The sequence below is a fragment of the Takifugu flavidus genome, chromosome 4, assembly GCF_003711565.1.
Source record: "Takifugu flavidus isolate HTHZ2018 chromosome 4, ASM371156v2, whole genome shotgun sequence".
Classification (NCBI taxonomy): Eukaryota; Metazoa; Chordata; class Actinopteri; order Tetraodontiformes; family Tetraodontidae; genus Takifugu; species Takifugu flavidus.
The window spans coordinates 13,251,954-13,276,217 of record NC_079523.1 but is presented as its reverse complement, the minus strand read 5'-3'; the positions used below and the strand labels follow the sequence as shown (position 1 = coordinate 13,276,217).

The following is a 24,264-nucleotide window of genomic DNA, read 5'->3' as shown; positions in this document are numbered from 1 at the left end:
ACATTGCAGTTCTTTAAAAACTTTGAATTGTAGTAGTTTAGTTTTACAATATAAAGATACATCTCACAGTGCAATGCAGTGAAAGAGACATACTGCAGCATAAAGCCCAATTCAAGATAATTAGACATAACACAAAAGTGACCAAATCTGTCCTTCTGTAAGTCCAAATTTAATGTGATTAAAGACCAAATTTAATGTAATTTTCTGACACTGGTACTTTGAAACCTATCCAAGGTAGTTTTCTTCTCTTGAAGACGTTTCGCCTTCTATCCAGAAGGCTTCTTCAGTTCTGAAATCGCTGGGGAGAGAGCTTGAAAATATATAGCCCCTGTGGACTATTTGCATGCTAATGATCTGGGTGGTCACCTGAGAGTCGTTAGCGGCGTGGTTGGTCGGGTCGTTCACCTAGTTTCTGTTGAGGTGTCTCCCCTTTGTCTGCTGGATCACATGGTGATGAGTCACTGGGTCTCCTGGAATGGTGTGAATGTTTGTTTTGCTGTTGGAAGGAGTGGAGGACTGCATTGTACGTGGGTGATAGGAAGTGCCTCAGGCCACCACCTCTGTTTAAGGATGGTTTTTCCAATTTAACATGGATAGCTTCCTTGACCCCCCTTTCAAACCAGCGGTCTTCTCTGGACAGTATCCTTACTTGGCTGTCCTCGAAGGAGTGCCCACTCTCCTTTAAGTGTAAGTGGACTGCTGAATCTTGACCCGAAGAGGTGGCACGTCTGTGTTGTGGCATTCTTCTGTGGAGAGGTTGTTTGGTTTCCCCAATGTACAGTTCCTTGCATTTCTCCTGGCACTGTACAGCATAAACAACATTACTTTGTTTGGGTCTTGGTGTCTTGTCCTTTGGGTGTACTAACCTCTGTCTGAGAGTGTTGCTGGGTTTGAAATGAACCGGTATGTCGTGTTTCTGGAGGATCCTCCTAAACTTCTCCGAGACTCCAGACAGGTAGGGGATGGAAACGCTGCGGCGTTTGTTTCTCTCCTCCTCTCCTTTGCTGGGGTCTGGCTTTCTTGAGGTTTTGGTGAAGGCCCAGTCTGGGTAGCCACATGTTTTGAGAGCTGTCTTAATGTGGTCCTGTGGTGGGTATTTCTCTGGCCCGGTGTTGGAGAGTTCTGATCACTCCCAGCTTGTGTTCCAGTGGGTGGTGAGAGTCAAACTGAAGGTACTGGTCGGTATGTGTAGGTTTTCTGTAGACTTTGATGGTGAGATTTCTGTCCTCAGTGATCTTGACTGCGCAGTCCAGAAAGGCCAGACTGTTTCCTTTTACATCTTCCCAGGCGAATTTTACATGCTCGTCTGTTTTGTTGAGGTGATCGGAGAACACTTCCAATTCTTGTGTTTGAATTTTGACCCACTGTGTAGCAGTGGCTGGAACAAATCCTCAAAATAGAGCGTTGAAAAAAGTTTTTTTTATTTTTATTATTATTATTGTTACCTTATATAGGGAACCCTCTGAAGATCTCACATATTATGGGAATTAAGGATGGGCGATACCACACTTTTGGGATTCGATACGATCCCGATACTTTTTCTTGTATTTTCATCGAAATCGGTACCGTTCATTTCTTACTGGCAATTTTTGTCAGTCAAAATATTATTACATTGAAGACAAATCACAAGACAAATACAGACCATTTATATACAATTTATTATGGTCTATTGATTACTAGGATTTCCTTATCCTTTAAACCTGCATAAGACAGTTGTTCCATGAGATGTCTGTGTAGATTCTCAATGTTCCATGAGAAAATTAACTAGAACAATGTCTGACACCATCACACCTTTGGTGCACTTGAGGTATGTCATCACACTTTACTGAAGTCTCAGATTGCTGTTCAGAAAAAGTATCATATTCACATTTTCTGCTTTAAGACGATTGCGTCTCTGGCTGATTATTTCCTCCGGCTCTGCCTTTTGCTCTGACTGTGTCGGCTCGGCGGGCTATGTTGCACGTTGATGCTCATTCGCTATCTCCTGTCACGTGACATGGGCCAGCTCAATACGCCGCCAGGTATAGGGGTGTCCCGGCACATGTTAATTTAAGTAACTAATCTAAAACGGCGGAAAGTGATGCATACACCCCCAAATGTTTTTAGTTAGTATCGATATTTTTAAAAGAAAATCGATACCAAATGAGTAGCTTGTGAGTATCGATATATCGATACCACGGGATCGATCCGCCCATCCATAATGGGAATACTTTTCGAGAACACCCAGATCCGCCAGAAGATTCGAAGAAGAGTCGGCTACAAATTCGATAGTTGTTTGTAACAATAAAATTGTCTCTTCTAATTTGACCCGTCGTTTCTGCAATTCTATGTTTTTTGGGATAGGCATGGAAACTGAGAATGTAATTTCACGTAGCGGATGCTGTACATTGTGGCACACAACAGTGGTGGCTGGAAGTGCTGTCCTCCCCTTTTTAAAAGCATAATTTGTTCGTTTACACGTCATCCTGAAATTTAGTCGATATGTTGTAAATACGATGGATTCAATAAACGACACAATCAAAAAATAGCTTCGCATGCTGCTTGGGTGACTTCTGCTACTGTTTTGTTATTGCCCTATTCTTTGGTGACCGGATGTTAAGCAACGTCCTGAAATTTTACCGGAACTACGTCACCACCTCTTGTGCATATTGCCCATTCCGGAATCGTGCTTTTGGCAGAGGTAGCTGTGGACCATGCCTAAGTATGTATAATATTTACTCTTTATGTTTAGTGTGATTTTAGATTATTTTTAACCCACTTGACGATTGTTTATGAGTAAAAACAATGGAAGTAGCGTATGCATCAAAACTGTGTCCCATTTAGATCCCTGTATATCTCGGTTTGTCTTTAGATTAAAACAAGCAGCTTTGTTCGGGCTTCGTCTATTAGCTGGAACTAAACTTGTAAACCCAAGAGATTAACTAACGATGATTTTAACATGCATTGCAATGAATATATAGAATAGACCTTCAATGATTTTGGTTGTAAGAAACGAAGTTTTTTTGTCGGGGTGTTTAATCATATTTTATATCCAATGGGTTAGTAGGATAATGCTCAATTTCAGTTGAAACGTAGAATGTGTATGGTCTAGAAGAAAATATATTGGTACATAATAGTAATTGTCTAGACATTGTGCTAGACGCTGTTCTTACGTGTTTTTTAATCTTTTTTTATAAAGGTTTTACTGTGATTATTGTGACACCTACCTTACGCACGACTCGGTAAGTTCGTTGTTATTGATTTGTACATTTCATATGCAAAATATCATTACGTTTGTTCTATTTCCCTTGTAGCCATCAGTGAGAAAGACTCACTGCAGCGGCCGTAAACACAAAGAAAATGTGAAAGACTACTATCAGAAATGGATGGAGGAGCAGGCTCAGAGCCTAATCGATAAAACAAGTACATACGTTTTCTTTTTTACAAAAAGAAGTATAAGTTTATTAAGATGTGCTTAATAAAATACAGTCCATACAATGTTCACCACCTAATAACTCTGCAGTTTCTTTTTTCTCCTCGAAAAATCCAAATAATCAGTTTTAAGTCATTTGAAGCATCATTACAAATAAAATAAAAAATTGTATTTACAAAAACTTGTAACCTAACAAATATTGCATTTTTGGTTGCCTTTATCTGATGTATTTTATTATTTTAAACAGCGGCTGCTTTTCAACAAGGAAAGATTCCTCCCACACCTTTCCCAGGTGGTCCTCCCCCAGGTGAGTAAATTATCTTTGTTTGGCAATCTAAACAAAAATCAGAAGACTTTTGAGTTGTATCCTTTATATGGAGAAAACTATTGTGATCTTGTCATGTAGTTGTGTCTTTGTTAAGACAAGCTAAAACCTATGCATATTGTTTAGTGGTGTAGTTTTAACCATTTTTCACAGAAAGAGTTGTTAAATTCATAAATTTCATTCTGTGTTAAGTATAAGTAATGTGTAAAGACCGACGTGTGCATCCATTGTGAAGGGTACAAACTCCTAATATGGTTTAAATCTCTTTTAAAAAGCATGTCTCTTATCAGTTTTAAATGTTGTTTAGAAGTCGGAGGTTACATTATTGTTTGGAATTTAGGTGGCCCTCCTCGACCAGGCATGCTCCCAACTCCCCCAATGGGAGGCCCACCTATGATGCCCATGATGCCCCCACCCCATGGAATGATGCCTGCTGGACCAGGTAGGACTTGTGTACCAAAAAGTCTTCTTTATTTTAATCATTTATCATCATTGCAATATTAATTTATTTGATATGGCATCGTAAAAAACAGCCCTTGAACTCACTCTCATTATCTCCCATGTTAACTTAATCTATCTATCAAAACTGGAAAAATCTTTGAGTTTTAACTTGTTTTTTTCTACCTCATTTAATGTAATCTAACAAAAAACTCATACACATATATTCTAAAGTTTCTTGGGTTTAACAAATCCACAACGATATAGGTAATTTCTAAGTGGTGGAAATAAGCATTTGATTACAGGTGGATTCTGTGCTAATTAATGATCAGTCTCAGAGGGAGGACTGAAGTGTCGGCCTATATAAAAATAAAAAATGCTATGATAAAATGTGTTCCCAACACATGTTGTATTGATACATATAGTTTATATTCAACTTTACTTATTAAATCATTCTTAGCCAATAATGTGGAATATTTTGTTTTTGTTGTATTTTATTTTGCAAAAAATGCCCTCTCTTTAGAATAAATTCCTTCATCATATTGCAACAAGCTTATACACCTTAGACCTGATAGAAAAGCCACTGTACTGGTGGAATATCTTTGATGGATTTGTCATTCAAGTCAGATGCTGATTTTTTTTTTTCTTCCCCCAATAAAACTGGATTGTTGGAATGTATAAATCTTTTTCATTATTTTTTTTTCTAGTGTTGATTCACTAGTCACTTGTCAACAAAGTAAACCTAAAGCTGAAATAGATTTGAAGTAAAATATTTAATGTTTTGTTTATATATCGTAAATCATATTGCCATTGCATCATTTTTCTAATATTGTGCAGCCCTACTTTAATGTGTTATGGAAGAAGCAGCGGGGTGGAGCCAGGTGAGTCATTTTTGGTACTAACTACTGCATTTTACATGACTGTCACATTCAGGTGGTATGAGGCCGCCGATAGGTGGACCCATGCAGATGATGCCAGGACCCCCACACATGATGCGTCATCCTCGACCTATGATGATGCCAGCCAGGCCGGGCATGATGCGACCAGACCGATAAGAACTAATAGATATTGTCTCTTAATCATTGCCATCAAGACTGTCTCATCCAGACATTTGCTTAAACACTTGGATTTGTCTTTTGTCCCCTGTTAGAATTGTAATATTTATTACTTTTCACATTACTTTTCAATTTCAGACCATTTTAATTTTTTTCCCCTATTTTTAAAAAACAGTTTTTTCTTTTTGTTAGAAAAATCTTGACTTGCCACTTTTGAGAAGTCATATTTTACCGCCTTATTTTCTTGCTTTGTTTTAGGTTTTATATATTTTTGATGTATTTCACAGCATTGGTTTGATAAATAAAGCAATGATTTCAAACAGGGTTTCAGGCTAAACTTCATGTCGATAAAGACACCTTGCTATCAATATCACGACAGAGCACCTTTCATTGACAGCAGGAAGGACTAACAATTGATTGTTATTGTGGGCTTTAGCAATTTGTAATGACTCACTATATGCAGAGTGAATGTGTACCCTACTTTTTGCCGAAAGGCACCTGGGATAGGCACCAGCCCCTCTGCGACTGCACTCATAAAACAGCAGATGATATGGATGGATGGCTTCAAGATAGGCAAGATGACTTCACTTAAAAATATGCACCTTACATTAAATGTACTGTTTTAATATCTATTTCTTTGAAGTAATTTATTACACAAGTGATGGTATAAAATAACAGCTGAGGTTAAATTAAAGGGAGATTTCAAGTTTATTGGCAACACTTTTTAGATTAAGACTGATTCCAGATGATGGAAATGGTGTGATGTTTGTAAAGCAACTTACACTAGAAATAAAAACGGCAATATTTTGTCACATTTATCTTTAATCGTTCAAAAAGGTGATTTGATGTTTTTTCCAAGTCACTTTTTAGAATGATTACAACAAAATTTCCAACCTTAGTTTCCAACTTAATTAGTCAAATGAAAATATAAAATATTACAGGTAAAAGTTAAATCTAAATGTTGAAAAATCTAAATCTAAATAGGTACCGGTAATCAAAATACTATTCAAATCTCTCGGATGAGACTAAAGTAGTTAAAATACAAATTTACACTGCCGGTAACAGGAAGTACCAAAATAAAAGCCCTTCACTTTAGACTGTATTAACAGATTCAATAACTAATTAAACATATTGGGGGGGAAATGGGCATTTGTACATATTTACCATCATGATAATTATCTAAAATAATAACGCGTGTTTTGGGGAAATGCATATTGATATTGTCATTTACCGTACCTTCAATGGTGGGCTTCCGACTTATGACCTGCCAGCCATGAGGGGAGCTCACTGTGTCTCAATTATTATACCTGCTTTCCCGAGGGCCTGCATTCTCCTGCCCCTTCCCGATTACACTTTACTACTATTGTAGGTCGCCAACCGTCCCTTGAAAAACAGAATCGTCCCGTATTTAGAAACAAATATACGCCGTCCATATTGATAAAACGGGACGCACTAGTTATCCTAGTCTGAAAATACAGAATCGTCACTACAATTTGCGTCACCTAATGAACAAATCAAGATTAATACATTTTGGGCGATATTTATTTATTGCCCTGCCTCTCTGGAATGAGCTTCCCATTGTCCAATGAGCCACCGTTATGTACTGTAACTGTTACCTTTACAACACTACGGATCACTTTTGACCAATCTATAGTGCTGTTAGTGTTGCTAAGGTATGCCTGAGACGCTACCTTAGTGGCTGCAGCGCATCATTTCCCCAGAGATGTCGGATTTCATTTGTCATCTCATTTTGTAAGCGTAAGTTTATGGGCCTTTATTTTGATAGTTCCTGTTACCAGCGGTGCAAATTTGCATCATAGTATTGTACTGGCGTGGCTGATATTTTCTTCGCACACTTCGGGCCCGTAGTACTAATTGAGCTTTGGTTACACTGCGCTGCCTATCTGAGTGTTGCTGATAATGTCCATCCCTCTGCTGATGGCTACTTCCAGCAGCATAATGCACCATGTCACCATGCTTATATAATCTCAAGATGGTTTCTGAAACATGACATTGAGTTCACTGTACTCTAATTGGTCGACACATTCACCAATCTAAAAGAGCACCTGTGGGATTTTGTGAAATGGCAGTTTTGCATCAATGAGGTGCAGCTAACAAATCTGCAGCAACTGCACGATGCTATCATATCATAATGCATCAAAGTCTCTGAGGAATATTTCCAACACGAATGTGTGCCACAAAGAATTTAGGAGGCTCAGAAGGCAAAAGGGGGTCCAACGTTTTACCAGCAATGTGTACCTAATAAGGTGGCCAGTGATTATATCAGCCGCTATATCTGCAGGGAACATCTGAAAACTACAGCTCTCTGCAATATGAGTTACACTGTAACTCATAACAGTGTTGTGTGCGGAGCTGAACGAACCCACCAATCACGGTGTGGCGGCACCACTAAAAGTCCATCACTCTGTCACAGCCAATGAAATAGCAACACAATGGCGGGGTATCATAGCTCCGAATACATCCCAGAGTCGGAACCTCTCATAAACAAAACGTGAAGTACTGTCATTTAAAATAGTTTTTATTAATGCTACCACATGCGTAGTATATTGAAATATTTATATTACTAAATGTAGATTTTTGCTATATTAAAATAAAATGGTAAATATTGGTGATTGTGATATATCCCTACCACCATCCCTATATAAACCTACACCAATGGTGTGTGTGAGTGTGTGGGGGATGCGTCGGCTAAACACTGAAACAGAAACTTCAGTGGCACCAAGTGGAATTATATAAATTACACAGTCCCAAACATGTCTTTTTCAAAGCCTGCAGTGAAGAGAAAGGTGGGTGATGAGCACAGACAATTTCAATTTTTTCTATTTATTATTATTATTAGTGATTAACAAAATAAATCACTCATTAATTCTTAAGTTGTTTATTTATTTTTCATCTTATTTTGTGTTAAAAAATAAAGATATTTGCGATCGTTGGAATGTTTTTATCAGAGCTTTTCTTGTGGAAACCCTGATGCGGCCCAGCCTCTCCCAGACTCTGCCTCCAGCAGCCCCCAGGAAAATTGAGTTTGAGGCCTTTGAGTTACAGAAACTATAATGTGCAGACGTCATAATTATGTTTCAACAGATGGTGCTAAAGAGATATGCTAACTCGATCTAAAAGAATGGATGATCTGAAATGAGATTGCATAGAATATATTAGTTCTCTCAATCTGACATGATATTTTTGTGGCTTTATGGTTTGCAGGCTGTGCTTGAATTGACAAAGCAGATTATTTTTTTTAACCTAATGCCTCAATGCTTTATGAATCATTAGCTAGTAGGCCTATATACTGTATGTCCACACATGCTGAAGGAAAAACTCTAATCATAATTAATTTAGTAATTTTTCCTCTTTAAAAAAACCTTTTGTGGTAATCATGAATTTTTCTATGTGATTGTATATCACATAAAATTTGACCCCACTTTAATGGACAAATTCAATTTTGTGTCCTGTAAAAGACTATCTACTCCATGAGACAGGAATAAAACCATGCTAATGCACATTTCATGCATATGCCGAGTAAAGGCGGATGCACGTATGTGTGCCACAAAGAATTTAGGAGGCTCAGAAGGCAAAAGGGGGTCAAACGTTTTACCGGCAATGTGTACCTAATAAGGTGGCCAGTGATTATATCAGCCGGTATATCTGCAGGGAACATCTGAAAACTACAGCTCTCTGCAATATGAGTTACACTGTAACTCATAACAGTGTTGTGTGCGGAGCTGAACGAACCCACCAATCACGGTGTGGCGGCACCACTAAAAGTCCATCACTCTGTCACAGCCAATGAAATAGCAACACAATGGCGGGGTATCATAGCTCCGAATACATCCCAGAGTCGGAACCTCTCATAAACAAAACGTGAAGTACTGTCATTTAAAATAGTTTTTATTAATGCTACCACATGCGTAGTATATTGAAATATTTATATTACTAAATGTAGATTTTTGCTATATTAAAATAAAATGGTAAATATTGGTGATTGTGATATATCCCTACCACCATCCCTATATAAACCTACACCAATGGTGTGTGTGAGTGTGTGGGGGATGCGTCGGCTAAACACTGAAACAGAAACTTCAGTGGCACCAAGTGGAATTATATAAATTACACAGTCCCAAACATGTCTTTTTCAAAGCCTGCAGTGAAGAGAAAGGTGGGTGATGAGCACAGACAATTTCAATTTTTTCTATTTATTATTATTATTAGTGATTAACAAAATAAATCACTCATTAATTCTTAAGTTGTTTATTTATTTTTCATCTTATTTTGTGTTAAAAAATAAAGATATTTGCGATCGTTGGAATGTTTTTATCAGAGCTTTTCTTGTGGAAACCCTGATGCGGCCCAGCCTCTCCCAGACTCTGCCTCCAGCAGCCCCCAGGAAAATTGAGTTTGAGGCCTTTGAGTTACAGAAACTATAATGTGCAGACGCCATAATTATGTTTCAACAGATGGTGCTAAAGAGATATGCTAACTCGATCTAAAAGAATGGATGATCTGAAATGAGATTGCATAGAATATATTAGTTCTCTCAATCTGACATGATATTTTTGTGGCTTTATGGTTTGCAGGCTGTGCTTGAATTGACAAAGCAGATTCTTTTTTTTAACCTAATGCCTCAATGCTTTATGAATCATTAGCTAGTAGGCCTATATACTGTATGTCCACACATGCTGAAGGAAAAACTCTAATCATAATTTAATTTAGTAATTTTTCCTCTTTAAAAAAACCTTTTGTGGTAATCATGAATTTTTCTATGTGATTGTATATCACATAAAATTTGACCCCACTTTAATGGACAAATTCAATTTTGTGTCCTGTAAAAGACTATCTACTCCATGAGACAGGAATAAAACCATGCTAATGCACATTTCATGCATATGCCGAGTAAAGGCGGATGCACGTATGTCACCCAAGATCAAGAGAGACTTATCAATATTCAATCCAGTCCACAGAGTTGAGAGTTGCCCTCCAGGGGATTGTTGAGAGGGAAAAGTATTTTAGGTCAATAGCTTGAAGAAGTATTAGATGAAGCTGAATTGAGTTTTTTCAGACATGTACAGTATCTTGTTCCTCCCAGCATGTACTCGGCCAGGTGGAGAATAATAATCCCAACTTCGGTGCTGATTCTGTACATCCCCCAGGCACCTAATTGTGCAATGACCAACACTGACACACATGGCTGCAGGGTGAGTACGGTAATTGATGAAAATAATTAGAGAGAAGAACAATTGTCAGGGCAATTGGTAAACTTCAATAATCCACATTGCTACTTCTATCTTCTTTCTTGTCCGCACCTCTGCTCTGTCTCCTCCCCTCTCTCTCTCTTCTGCCCAGTGCTACTCTGTAATTTAATCCATTTATTCAGGGCTCCAGATCAATATCCATTTTCCTTTGCCACAGAGAGCCCCTTGATATTGCCTGTTTCAGACAGAATTTGCGCCAGCCAGCAGGAGCCCCCATGGGCACACAGTCAAATACAGATGTAGTACAACCAACTCTGTATATCAGAAAGCAAGCATAGGCTAAAGCTAATCTTTTTTCATCTGCACTAGGAGTGCAGCTGCATATATGAGGCAGAATACGTGGGTTCATTGCACACTTTTATATTCTTTGTGCCTACCACCTCAGAGGGATCGTTGTCTCCTACTGACACATTGATAGGCAAATGCTGGGGCTGTTAGCACATGACTTACATCAAATTAGATTGATTTATGGATAATTTTACTAATTTAAGTGACCAGAGAGAGAGAGTGAAATTATTGATCATTATTATTATCAGTTTAATACAGCATAGATGGGTTAGAGATGGTCATTAAATACAGAATGTACTGAAATGAAAAGGTTTCTATCACTGGCAATAGCCTTTTTTTCCTTCGGCAACAAAATTGAGCACTATCTATAAGCATGCTTGTGCCACTGGGTAAATATATTGAGCATACTGTCGGCTGCCCTACTTCAGTATGAACACTCTTTAGTCCATCCTGCAGCCTCCCCGCCCCTGGCTAGCTACATGCTCTGTAGACACTGACAGGTAATCTCCCATCACCTGCACTGCTGTGTCCCACATTGCCATGTTTTATAAATAAGCATGTTAAATATTCATCCTTCTGCATTTGCATTTGTTTGGTAAAAGTCAAAGGTTGTTCCCCTTTCGCTGCTAAAATTGCCCTGTCCTGTTAAGGCATGAACTCCACTAGACCCCTAAAGTCTAGTACACACACACACACACACACACACACACACACACACACACACACAATCAAAGTAGATTAAATCATATTATAATTGTTGCTTTCAATTTCCAATCCTAAATGTCTAAATTTGGGATTCTTAACCTAATTTTTCATAGAACCTCACCTAAGACTAGAGGATTTGAATTTTTTATCCTTGTCAACTCAAACATATGGTTCTCATTCATACATGCATGTAAAAGCAGTTGCAAATGTATGCCTGGTCTGAATTTACTGGGCTCTATAAGAAAATATTTTCCTGTGAACACATTTGACCTGCCAGTGTATATTTCCTCATGATTCATCCTCAAACTGAATGTGATTATTTGTTATTCTTTTTTTAATCATTTGATATCTGTTGTAAAACTGTTCATAAAGCTATAATTACTAGTTTATGATCTCTGTAAGTAAAATTTGTAAAACCACAGTCAATCTTGTGGGAGATCAGCTATATTTAAAGTTAGATCAATAACATGCAACATAATTAATGTTAAAACCATTAAATTAACTTTTTTGGCTCCATCAGATGAAAATGTTTTCTTAGATTTGTCAGGTTCCCAGTTTCTTACGTCTTACGTCGGGGTACCACCCACAGGCCAACGAGCAGGCCGAGAGAACCAACCAGAGCCTGGAGGACGCCCTAAGGTGTGTGGCAGCCCAAGACCCATCCTCCTGGATCACCTACCTGCCATGGGTGGAGTACGCCCACAACTCCTTGGTTTCTGCCTCCACTGGTCTGTCTCCCTTCATGGCTTCCCTGGGCTACCAGCCTCCATTTTTTGAGGGGCAGGAGGAGGAGGTTGCTGTACCGTCAGTGCAGGCCAACATTCGCCGTTGCAGGAGGGTGTGGAGGCAGGTCCGTTCGACTCTACTGCGGACTTCTCGTTGATCCCAACTGCAGGCCAATTGACACCGGACGCCAGCCCCCTCCTATCAACCAGGTCAGAAGGTCTGGTTGTCCACCAAGGACCTTCCACTCCAGGTCGAGTCTCGGAAGCTGGCTCCTCACTTCGTGGGTCCCTTTGAGGTGGATCGGATGGTGAACCCCGCAGCCGTCCGCCTGAAGCTTCCCCCAGCATTGAGGATACACCCCACCTTCCATGTTTCCAAGGTAAAGCCCGTTGCAGAGTCGGATCTGGTTCCCCCGTCTGACCCTCCACCTCCTCCCCGCATTGTGGATGGAGGCCCTGCCTATACGGTCCGGAGTATCCTGGACGTCCGCCGACGAGGCCGTGGCTTCCAGTTCCTAGTGGACTGGGAGGGGTATGGTCCGGAGGAGCGATCGTGGGTTCCCCGCTGGTTCATCTTGGATACCAGCCTCCTCCGCGATTTCTACCATGCCCACCCGGAGAAGCCTGGAAGGACGCCCGGAGGCGCCCGTTGAGTGGGGGGTAATGTCAGGTTCCCAGTTTCTGGGAACTCTTTTGCAGGGTTTCTCCTGCGGGGGGCGGGGTGGAGCCATGCCTCAGCCGCAGGTAGTGCCGGGGACTGGTGCACCTGCAGACTATCGGTAATCAAGCCACCTATTTATGGACTGTTCTCACGGTTGGCCAGCATTGGAGTGTTTTGTCTGTTTCGGAATACCCCGTCTATACCCTCCTGGACTTTCGTGAGACTTTTTCCTTCGTGGATAACTTTTGAACCCGTTTATCGGGTTATTGTTTTGTCTTTATCCTTCATGGACTGCTTTCGACCCCGCTCGGGATTTTTGTCCTAAGTTTACATTCCCTGTTTTGATTAAGAACCGAGTTGTGGTCTCCACGCCTTTTTTTGAGTTGCCCAACGTTCTATAAACTTTAATAAAGCTTCTCGGAACGATACGCCACTGTGTCCTGCCTGCTTTCGGGTCCTGATACAACTGCTTGTAACAAGATTTTTGCTTCTAAATTCTACAAAGTGTACCTAGGGCAAACTGTAGTATCTACAAGAGTTCAATAATCATACTAAATCTTTGTATCCGTTATGCAGTTTTGGCAGTCGGCCTGAAAACTTTCAATTTCACTGCCACCGTTTCTGCTGACAGTAACAAAATGGAGTTGCTGAAGAAAAGGGTCACCTTCACATCCGCACTGTATTTTTCCTCATTAAGAATTGTAGAGTTTACATCCATCACTTCTTTCATACACACACTCCTGGATGTGCCATATCCCGACTGCAGAATATGCTGATTTACATGCAAAGATTGAGCAAAATTAAACAGAAAACCCCTGTCAGGAAGCAGTCTTTGCAATCAAGAGCTTATCTTACTTAACCATATTCTGTTGTTCCCAACTCTCTGTTCCCACAGTAGCTTTGAAAAGTCCATCATATTTTTGTTTTATCACAAGAACAAGTTTAATTTAAGAACTGCACGCCTGTGAGTGGAACTGGTCTTGTCAAAATATCTGGATAGCTTTTCTTCTCTATTAGTTATTTATTCCTTGCCAATGTTGCCTTGCCTTGTCAGTTCCTTGTTAATTTAATGTGTTTTTACCCCCATTTTGCCAAAAAAATCCCTCAAACCAAAGCTCTTCACAACAAGCACACATTTCACAAAGAAAAAAGAAAATCTCCATTTTAAGTACCGTATTTTCACAACCATAAGGCGCGCCGTATTATAGGGCGCACCTTCAATTAACAGCCTATTTTAGAAATATTTTCATACACAGGGCGCACCGTGTTATAAGGCGCATAGCATAGAAACTGCGTAGTGCCTGTGGTTTCTGGACGCGTTCACTAGATCCAGCTGCGCTAAAAGGAATGTCAATAAAACAGCCAGATAAGTCAGTCAAACTTTATTAATAGAATACAAACCGTCGTTCTCACAACTCTATTCACTCCCAAAACGAATAAACAGCTGTTTTATAATTTTTCCCGAGTGACGTAGTGTTTTCGCGTAACACAGTTCGTTTAATAACAGCGAGTTATAACAGGCAGTGCAACATTTTTATCACAAGTGGATAGTGGAGTTTAATAAATCTTCGATTTAGTGCAACATTTTTATCACGTAGTACCGTTGCGGTAAATCAAACGTTAGTGCAAACAATATACGGTAACTCGAACTCTCGAAGTAATGCAAAGCGATAGCAATAGCAATATAACAATAGCAATATAACAACGTTGTTCAAACGGTAATGTCCATATTCACAGTATGACCAGCCTTGTTAAGTTGTAAACACACAAAAGAAATACGTAAAGATCACTTTATCAGTTCCTTCCTCATCCAGGAATCCCTCGAATTCTTCTTCTTCGGTGTCCGAATTGAACAGTTGTGCGAATACGGCGTCCAACATGGCCGGCTCCGTCTCGTCAAAGTCGTCATCAGGGTCGGTGTCGCTGGTGTTGTCTGGCATTTCAGTGACAATCCCTGCCTTCCCGAAAGCTCGGACCACGGTCGATGCCCAGGCGTTTACGATCCACTGGCAGATAGTGACGTATGACGCTCGGTGCCGTCTCCCCGTCTTGGTGAACGTATGTTCGCCGTTCGTCATCTACCGCTCCCACGCAGTTCGCAGTCTAGTTTTGAATGCCCCGTTGACACCAATATCTAGCGGCTGGAGTTCCTTTGTTAATCCACTTCTTGCTTTGTTTCCTCGGAAGCTCCGTTGAGTCTTCTTTACCTGGCGCAGGTCGTCTTGTTGCTTCCTCCACTTCCGCACCATTGATTCGTTCACGTTAAATTCTCTTGCCGCTGCTCTGTTTCCGTGTTCAACTGCGTGACTGATAGTCTTCAGTTTGAACTCTGCGTCAAAAGCGCGTCTCTTGCAAGGAGCCATTTTGGGGTCTTTACAGACAGAAATGGTTTGGGACTGAATTTACTGCTGTTACCTCGGCCACGCCTACTGACTACGGTAGCCGCGATTAACCAATATTACCGTAATCCATACAAAAGGCGCTCCGGGTTAAAAGGCGCACCGTAGATTTTTTAGAAAATTCTAGGCTTTTAGGTGCGCCTTATAGTCGTGAAAATACGGTACTGGTAGTCATAAAAGCAAATTACAGCTGAATGCTCTCTTCTATTCAGTAAAGAAGCAATTTTTAAAAAAAAAAAAAACACTTCTAAAATATGCTCAATATGGAGTCAAGGGCAGAGTCTATTTTTAAGAAAGAAAGAGGTTCTTACTCTGTGATGTTCCACAGTTAAAAAGGTTAAAAGCATATGCCTCTACACTGACCAGGATGTCAGATTCAGCCATAAATTTTGGACCAGCCTTTGTGGCCCAGACACAGTTTTTGTACGAGGTGCAGAGCATCCCTGCTTTATGCCTTGTAGAAAATCTTTCACAAATATATTCTCTTGATCTTCAGCTAAACTATTAATACTTTAGCATTTTGTCTGGATTACTAATATGTCTCTTTGTATTGTCTAAGCTATCATAGAACAGAGGTATATTGTGTTACGGTACCATTTCTATGAAGAAATCTGAAGCATAATATTTATCTAAATGATTCCTGACATCCACAATCATCACCAAAGTTAAGAGAATGCAAAGCTTTGCCAAAGGCGGTTACCATGCAAGAGTTACAATGAAAGTGACCTCACTGTGAACCATCAGCATTATCTGTAGATTAATTAAGGTACCAGTGTGCTCCATCAGACTTGTTTGTCAGATGGTCGAATAGCTTTAGAAAGTGGGGCAAAGGGTATGAGGATGTGAGCCACATTCTCACACTGGATTATATATGGCGAATATGTATAACCACCTTCTGTCCTCAGTGTTATTTTGTTTGTATGCAAGTTCCATCCATCCATCCATCCATCCTCTACCGCTTATCCGGGGTTGGGTCGCGGGGGCAGCAGCCTAAGAAGAGAAGCCCAGACTTCCCTCTCCCCAGCTACCTCTTCCAGCTCATCCGGAGGGATCCCCAGGCGTTCCCAGGCCAGTCGAGAGACATAGTCTCTCCAACGTGTCCTGGGTCTTCCCGGGAGTCTCCTACCGGAGGGACATGCCCTGAACACCTCACCAGGGAGGCATCCAGGGGGCATCCTAACTAGATGCCCAAGCCACCTCATCTGGCTCCTCTCAACGCGGAGGAGCAGCGTCTCTACTCCGAGCTCCTCCCGGATGGCAGAGCTTCTCACCCTATCTCTAAGGGAGAGCCCAGCCACCCTACGGAGGAAGCTCATTTTGGCCGCTTGTACTCGTGATCTTCTTCTTTCGGTCATTACCCAAAGCTCATGACCATAGGTGAGGGTAGGAACGAAGATCGACCGGTAAATTGAGAGCTTCGCCTTTCGGCTCAGCTCTCTCTTCACCACAACGGACCAGTGCAGAGTCCGCATTACTGCTGATGCCACACCGATCCGCCTGTTGACCTCTTGCTCCATTCTTCCCTCACTCGTGAACAAGACCCTGAGGTACTTGAACTCCTCTACTTGGGGCAGGATCTCCTCCTTGACCCAGAGAAGGCACTCCAACTTTTTCCGGTTGAGAACCATGGCCTCAGATTTGGAGGTACACATGCAGCGGCGAACCGATCCAGTGATAGTTGGAGGTCACGGGCCGATGACGCCAACAGGACCACATCATCTGTAAAAAGCAGAGACCCGATCCTGAAGTCACCAAACCGGACCCCCTCAACACCATGACTGCAGTGACAAAGGGCAGCCCTGGCGGAGACCAACCCTCACCGGAAACGAGTTCGACTTATTGCCAGCAATGCGGACCAAACTCTGACACCGATCATACAGGGAGCGGACGGCCCGTATCAGCGGGCCCGACACCCCATACTCTCGGAGGACCCCCACAGGACCCCCCAAGGGACACGGTTGAATGCCTTCTCCAAGTCCACAAAACACATGTGGACTGGTTGGGCAAACTCCCATGCACCCTCGAGGACCCTGCTGAGGATGTAGAGCTGGTCCACTGTTCCACGCCCAGGACGAAAACCACATTGCTCCTCCTGAATCCGAGGTTCGACTATCTGGCGGACCCTCCTCTCCAGTACCCCTGAATAGACCTTACCAGGGAGGCTGAGGAGTGTGATCCCCCTATAGTTGGAACACACCCTCCGGTCCCCCTCTTAAAAAGAGGGACTACCACCCGGGTCTGCCAATCCAGCGGCACTGCCCCCGATGTCCACGCGATGTTGCAAAGTCGAGTCAACCACGACAGCCCTACAACATCCAGAGCCTTAAGGAACTCTGGGCGGATTTCATCCACCCCCGGGGCCTTGCCACCGAGGAGTTTCGGCAACTTCAGCCCCGGAGATATGAGAGCCTATCCCCAGGTCCCCAGGCCCTACTTCCTCACTGGAAGGCGTGATGGTGGGATTGAGGAGGTCCTCGAAGTATTCCTTCCACCGATCCACAACATCCCGAGTTGAGGTCAGCAGCACACCATCACCACTATACACAGTGTTGACAGTGCACTGCTTCCCCTTCCTCAGACATCTGATGGTGGTCCAGAACCTTTTCGAGGCCGTCCGAAAGTCGTTCTCCATGGCCTCACCGAACTCTTCCCATGCCCGGGTCTTTGCCTCGGCAACAGCCGTAGCTGCACTCCGCATGGCCTGCCAGTACCTATCTGCTGCCTCAGGAGTCCCACAGGCCAGTAAGGCCCGATACGACTCCTTCTTCAGCTTGACGGCATCCCTCACCGCTGGTGTCCACCAGCGGGTTTGGGCATTGCCGCCACGACAGGTACCAACCACCTTGCGGCCACAACACTGGTCAGCCGCCTCAACAATGGAGGCACGGAACATGGTCCACACGGACTCAATGTCCCCCGCCTCCCCCGGGACATGGTCAAAGCTCTCCCGGAGGTGTGAGTTGAAGCTCCTTCTGACAGGAGAATCTGCCAGGCGTTCCCAGCAGACCCTCACAACATGTTTGGGCCTGCCGGGTCTGTCCGGCATCCTTCCCCACCATCGGAGCCAACTCACCACCAGGTGGTGATCACTTGACAGCTCCGCCCCTCTCTTCACCCGAGTGTCCAGAACATGCGGCCGCAAATCCGATGACACAACCACAAAGTCAGGCTCCTTTTCCACCAGAGAGGTGACATTCCATGTCCCTAGAGCCAGTTTATGCAGCCGGGGATCAGACTGCCAAGGTCCCTGCCTTCAGCCGCTACTTGGCACCAATGTTGTTTTTCATCATGAGGGGGTCCTGGGCTATGCTTTGTCTGATTCCTCACCTAGGACCTGTTTGCCATGGGTGGCCATACCAGGGGCATATCGCCCCAGACAACGGAGCTCCTAGGATCATTGGGACACGCAAACCCCTCCACCACGATAAGGTGGTAGCCCAGGAGGGGTGTATGCAAGTTAGTTTTTATAAGTCAAGAACAGTTTTAAATATCAAATCAAATCAATCTTTATTTATATAGCGTCTTTTACAATCAAAATTGTGTGAAGGCGCTTTCCAGAATCCCAGGGCCTAACCCCAGACAAGCAACAGTGGCAAGGAAAAACAACAGGAAGATGATAGAATGGAGAGGAGAGGAGAGGAGAGGCACAGAGCACAGAGCACAGAGCACAGAAACACATACAAAAATACACTATTTATGCAAGCCGCCGGCCGAGTGGGTCAGCGGGGCCGGAGGTCATCACACAGCTCCGAAGGCGGCGATACCTGCAAATGAATACGGGGGGTGCTGAAAAACTACACAAGAAATAGCATCACTTTTTCAAAGAGGTAGGTTTTAAGTCTGATCTTAAAAGTAGAGATGGAGTCAGCCTGCAGTACCTGGACAGGGAGTTGGTCCCACAGCAGAGGGGCCTGGTAGCTAAATGCCCCCCATTCTACTCCTAGAGACTCTGGGAACCACAAGTAGACCAGCATTCTGAGAGCGGAGCGGTCTATTGGGCTGGTAAGGTGTCACTAGCTCCTCCAGGTAGAATGGAGCTAGGCCTCTGAGGACCTTGTAGGTCAAAGGAAGGGTTTTAGAAATTATTCTAAATTTAACGGGCAGCCAATGAAGAGAGATGCCAGTACAGGAGTTATGTGATCTTTTTTGTCAATACCTGTCAGAACTCTGGCTGCAGCATTTTGGATCAACTGGAGGCTTCTTAATAATAATAATATTCTGCTAATAAAGAATTACAATAGTCCAGCCTGGAAGTAACAAATGCATGGACTAACTTTTCAGCATCATGCCACATCAGTAGTTTCCTAATCTTTGTGATGTTCCTCAAATGAAAAAAAGGCACTTCTCGAACCTGTTTTAATGTGTGAGTTGAAGGAGAGATTTTGGTCAAAAGTTACTCCTAGATTCCTCACAGAGAGATTAGATGCTAATGAGAAACCATCTAGAGTGATCATGTGATCTAATCTATCCGTAAGAGGTTCAGGACCAATCACCATGACCTCAGTTTTTCCTGAGTTAATGAGGAGGAAGTTTGAAGACATTCAGGACTGTATGTCTTTAAGACAGGTCTGAAGCTTCACTAACTTCTCTGTCTCCTCTGGTTTCATGGATAAATAAAGCTGAGTGTCATCAGCATAATGAAAATTTATTCCATGTTGCTTAATAATATTTCCTAAGGGAAGCATGTACAAAATGAAAGGGATTGGTCCAAGTACAGAACCTTGTGGAACTCCATGGTTAACCCTACTGTATGAAGAGGCAACGCAATGGACATGAGCAAACTGGTATCTATCTGATAAATACGATCTAAATCAGTCTAGAGCTGTCCCTTTGATCCCAATCATATGTTCCAGTCTCTGTAACAGGATGCTGTGATCAACCGTATCATAAGCAGAACTGAGGTCCAGCAGAACCAGCATAGAAACCAGTCCATGATCTGAAGCTATGAGAAGATCATGAGTAACTTTAAGGAGTGCTGTTTCTGTGCTGTGATGAGCTCTAAAGCCTGACTGAAACATCTCAAACAGGCTGTTTCTCTGCAGGTGCTCCAGTAACTGAGTCACCACCTCCTTCTCAAGAATTTTAGAGATAAAAGGAAGATTGGATATTGGCCTATAATTTGCTAATACGTCAGGATCCAGTGATGGTTTTTTAAGCCAAGGCTTAATCTGCTACCTTGTAAGACCGGGGTACATAACCTGTCACTAAAGAACAATTGATCTGGTCCAGGATAGAGCTGCCTATCATTGGTAAAATATCCTACAACAGGTGTGTTGTGATGGGATCTAAAAGACACGTGGTGGACTTGGATTTCTGAATTAGCGAAGACGCCTCAGAAAAATATATAGGGGTGAAGGAGTTTAAAGGCTTGTTGGAAACCCTGTATGTTCCCACAGTCAGTATGATGGTGATGGTCCAGTTGTTGGGATGGCCTGGTTAGCTTTTTCTCTGATAGCTAGAACTTTATCAGTGAAGAAGTTCATGAAGTCACAGCTAAGGGAAGAAGGGATACATGGATCTAAAACACCATGATTCTTGGTTAATTTGGCCACAGTGCTGAAAAGAAACCTGGGTGTTAAGGAACAGTCAAGTCAATCTTAAAAATGCTAGTTTATAAGTCCATACATTATGTACTGTAACATTAAGTTCTTGGAAGAGAAAATTAGCTGTGGTGTGTGTGTGTGTGTGTGCTGTAAATGTGTGAAAATTCAAGGAAATGAGTGAAAAGAGTGCCTTGCCAAGGGAATTTTGTATATGCATAGAAATGGTGTTTGTACAAGGCACAAAATAGTCAGCAGCTGGGTTTTCTGCTTATAGATGATATTCCATGTTCATGTTGTTTTTGAGAAGAGACTTATGACAGCAATTAAACACCTCATTTTTTTCAGTCTGCATAAAACAAAGTTAAAATTTCAACACAAAAATATACCATTCATAAAGTGCACATAAAGCAATGTGCATACCTTACGCTTCCACCCTAAAACACACATGTTCTCATGAAAAAAAAACAGGGGAGCACGCAGAGTATTCTTTTCCCGAAGAAATGAATGCATTTGAATTCAACACCACTGAATTTATCTTTCTAATTCATCTTTTATCTTCATTTTTTAGCTGCTGGAATGTTTGGGTCTAACTACCAGATGCTGTAGATAATAATGATAAGAGGGTATACAAAAACCACAGAATATCCTTTTGAGATTACCATTTATGCCCCCCAGCCTCTTTGCCTCTCTTAAGGCAGCAGCTGTGGGGTCAGCTCTGTGCGTGTCTGATTGCAAGTTTTCACAGCATCTTCACCTAAGCCAGCAGCAAGTAGTTCTGCTGTTCACTCCACTCAAGAGATCCAGTGAATATATGTATCGCCCACGATATAAAAGGCAACATTTAAAGATGGGTGTTTTAAGTGACCTTACAGCTTGTCTCTATTGAATATTTTCCACCACTGTTCTTGGCTAACCTCTTTTCCTCCCACAGAGGAGAAATACAAATGAAGCAAAGTGTCAGGAGACTTCAAAAAGAAACATGATTTCCATTTAGGTCCATGGCAAACAGGGAGTAGTACAGCAGATTATATGCTGTGCTAGATTGGCTTTGAAAGTAAAAGCCTTCTTGGTTGATTAGATCTTGTCACCCGGTGTGATAGATCGAGCCATTCCTCTTTTTGTTTTTCTTTCATGCTTCATGCTTCCTGTTTTATTGTGATAACTTAAATCTCATCTTGTTTCATGAAATTTCACTTCCTGCCCATATGATTTTTCCCTCCAGTTTTGATTGTATGCCCCACCCTTATTATTGCTTGTCTTTGTACATAGACACATACATCTAAGACTGGGACTGTGAGTAGCTGGTTTAAATATGACAGATATGGACTTGTATGGGGGCAGCTATAGTGGCTTGGAAAAATGTCCCAAACAATCTAAATAACACAGAAGAGGAAGCACAAGCAATCAGACAACCCATATAAGCACATGCGACCCTTCCATTTGTATGTCTCTACTGTAAGTGCTGTCTCTCAGTGACTTGCCCAGTGTGCATGTGTCTGATTCAGAAGACTATTCATGAGTCACCACAGTCTTTAGCCTGAGGCTCAGCCAGCCAGCAGAAGGAGAGGATGCATGCCTTATTTTATTCAGTCTAATATGCCATGAAAGGCATCATTATCTTAAAACATGTTGTATTTCAGAGATTCTATTGTTAGAAATGCCACAAAAGACTTTGATAACCGTTCCATCCTCATCAGAGTCACAGAGATCATTAGATGTGAAATTCAGCATGCTTCATTAGATGTGGCATTTATTGTTGCCAGCGAAGCAGTGTGTGGCTTTGTGCAGTGAGGGAAGGATTTTATCTCTTCTGTCATGCACATACCAGTACTGCGGATGGGGAAGAGGTGAGCATGCAGAAAACTTGGGTGATTGAGAGCATGGCACACAGAAGTACAGTATGCTGTAGGTGCTTTTTAATATGAAGATTCTTCACCAAAGACTCTAGTGTACTAATGTCTGAAAACAAAACCAAGGGTTTAATTTCCTTAAGGATATGAGAATACCGTATTTTTATGACCATAAGGCGCGCTGTAATAAAAGGCGCAGTCTCAGTTATGGGTGCTATATCTGTATTTAAAACATACATAAGGCGCACCGTATTATTAGGCGCATGCTAAAACAAACAGTAAAAAATGACAACGGAAGTAAAACATGTTACGGACAGTCAAGGAGGCCAGGACCCAGATGCAGAGTAAAAGAAAAATGGTTCTTTATTGATAACAAAAATGCAGGGCCAAGCACAAAGGAATCAGTCAAAGTAGCAACAGAAACACTAGCAAAGTAACAACGAAAACTACAAACTAATAATCACCACAAAGGGGAAAAAAAACGTAGAGAAAAGTTCAAACGTAAAGCATTGACGAGGCACTTGTACAACTCACAATACTAGAATTAGGCACGGGAAAATGCGACGTGAAAATACTACGGACAGTCAAGGAGGCCAGGACCCAGATGCAGAGTAAAAGAAAAATGGTTCTTTATTGATAACAAAAATGCAGGGCCAAGCATGGATTCCTGGCTCGGGAACAACAGGGGTTGGTAACCATGGTTGACCATGGGAGGCGGGAGTCCACACAGCGCAGAGAGGACTCTAGACTCTGGTTCGCCCGCTCAGTCTGCCTGCTGGACTGGGGATGGTACCCTGAAGTGATGCTGGAGGTGGTTCCCAGGGCCCGGCAGAACGCTTTCCACACCTGGGAGGTGAACTGAGGTCCGCGGTCTGACAATGTCCTGCGGCATTCCATGAAGTCTAAAAACATGTTGTGTCAGGAGGTTTGCCGTCTCCAAGGCGGTGGGAAGTTTAGGGAGGGGAACAAAATGTACCGCCCTGGAGAAACGATGGACCACTGTTAATATAGTAGTGTTACCTTCCAAGGGGGGCGGACATACACACGGTGCATGCAGCAACAAAGGTCCGGACATCCGCCGCAATGGATGGCCACCAGAAGCGCTGTCGGATGAGGGCTAGTGTGCGATGGACTCCTGGATGTCAGGCTATTCGGGAGGTGTGTCCCCATGAGAGCACTGATGACCGGGCAGACTGCGGGACGAACAGCCAGAACAAGGCCCAGCGGGACTACCGCGAGTTCAGGTGGCGAGCGGTGCACAGGTAGGCGAGATTTTTGTGGTCTGTCCACACGATGAAAGGCTGTGTCCCTCCCTCCAGCCAGTTCCTCCACTCCTGCAGAGCCAGGACCACCGCCTGGAGTTCCCGTTTCCCCACATCATAGTTGGCTTCCGCTGGGGAGAGACGGCGTGAGAAGAAGGCGCAGGGGTGAAGCTTGTTATCGGTGGAATGGCACTGAGAGAGGATGGCCCCTACCCCGGAGTCCAAGGCATCAACCTCGACTATGAACTGTCGCTCCGGATGTGGGTGTGTAAGGACAGGGGCATTTATAAACATGTTTTTTAGTTTTTCGAAGGCCTGCTGTTCAATTGGA

The 24,264-nt window shown here is 42.6% G+C and overlaps 1 protein-coding gene and 1 long non-coding RNA gene across 2 annotated transcripts; one reads left to right on the top strand and one right to left on the bottom strand.

The window, feature by feature from the left end:
* The first annotated feature begins 2,413 nt into the window (after positions 1-2,413).
* snrpc (small nuclear ribonucleoprotein polypeptide C) lies at positions 2,414-5,550 on the top strand. The gene is made up of 6 exons (XM_057031517.1): positions 2,414-2,701; positions 3,179-3,221; positions 3,294-3,402; positions 3,660-3,719; positions 4,078-4,179; positions 5,109-5,550. The coding sequence occupies exons 1-6, from the start codon at positions 2,694-2,696 to the stop codon at positions 5,228-5,230; spliced, it is 444 nt and encodes a 147-aa protein (XP_056887497.1). The 5' UTR covers positions 2,414-2,693; the 3' UTR covers positions 5,231-5,550.
* A 17,728-nt stretch (positions 5,551-23,278) lies between these two features.
* Positions 23,279-24,264, bottom strand: LOC130524935 (uncharacterized). Its single transcript, XR_008950284.1, has 2 exons — positions 23,692-24,264; positions 23,279-23,573 (listed from the first exon to the last, which is right to left on the bottom strand). It is a non-coding gene; the product is annotated as an uncharacterized LOC130524935 (long non-coding RNA).

Bases quoted from the DNA above. Each gene is read 5' to 3' on its own strand.
- snrpc (XM_057031517.1), top strand. The intron at 3,403-3,659 runs GTACATACGTTT...TATTTTAAACAG, and splicing joins GAGCCTAATCGATAAAACAA to CGGCTGCTTTTCAACAAGGA. The intron at 4,180-5,108 runs GTAGGACTTGTG...TGTCACATTCAG, and splicing joins AATGATGCCTGCTGGACCAG to GTGGTATGAGGCCGCCGATA.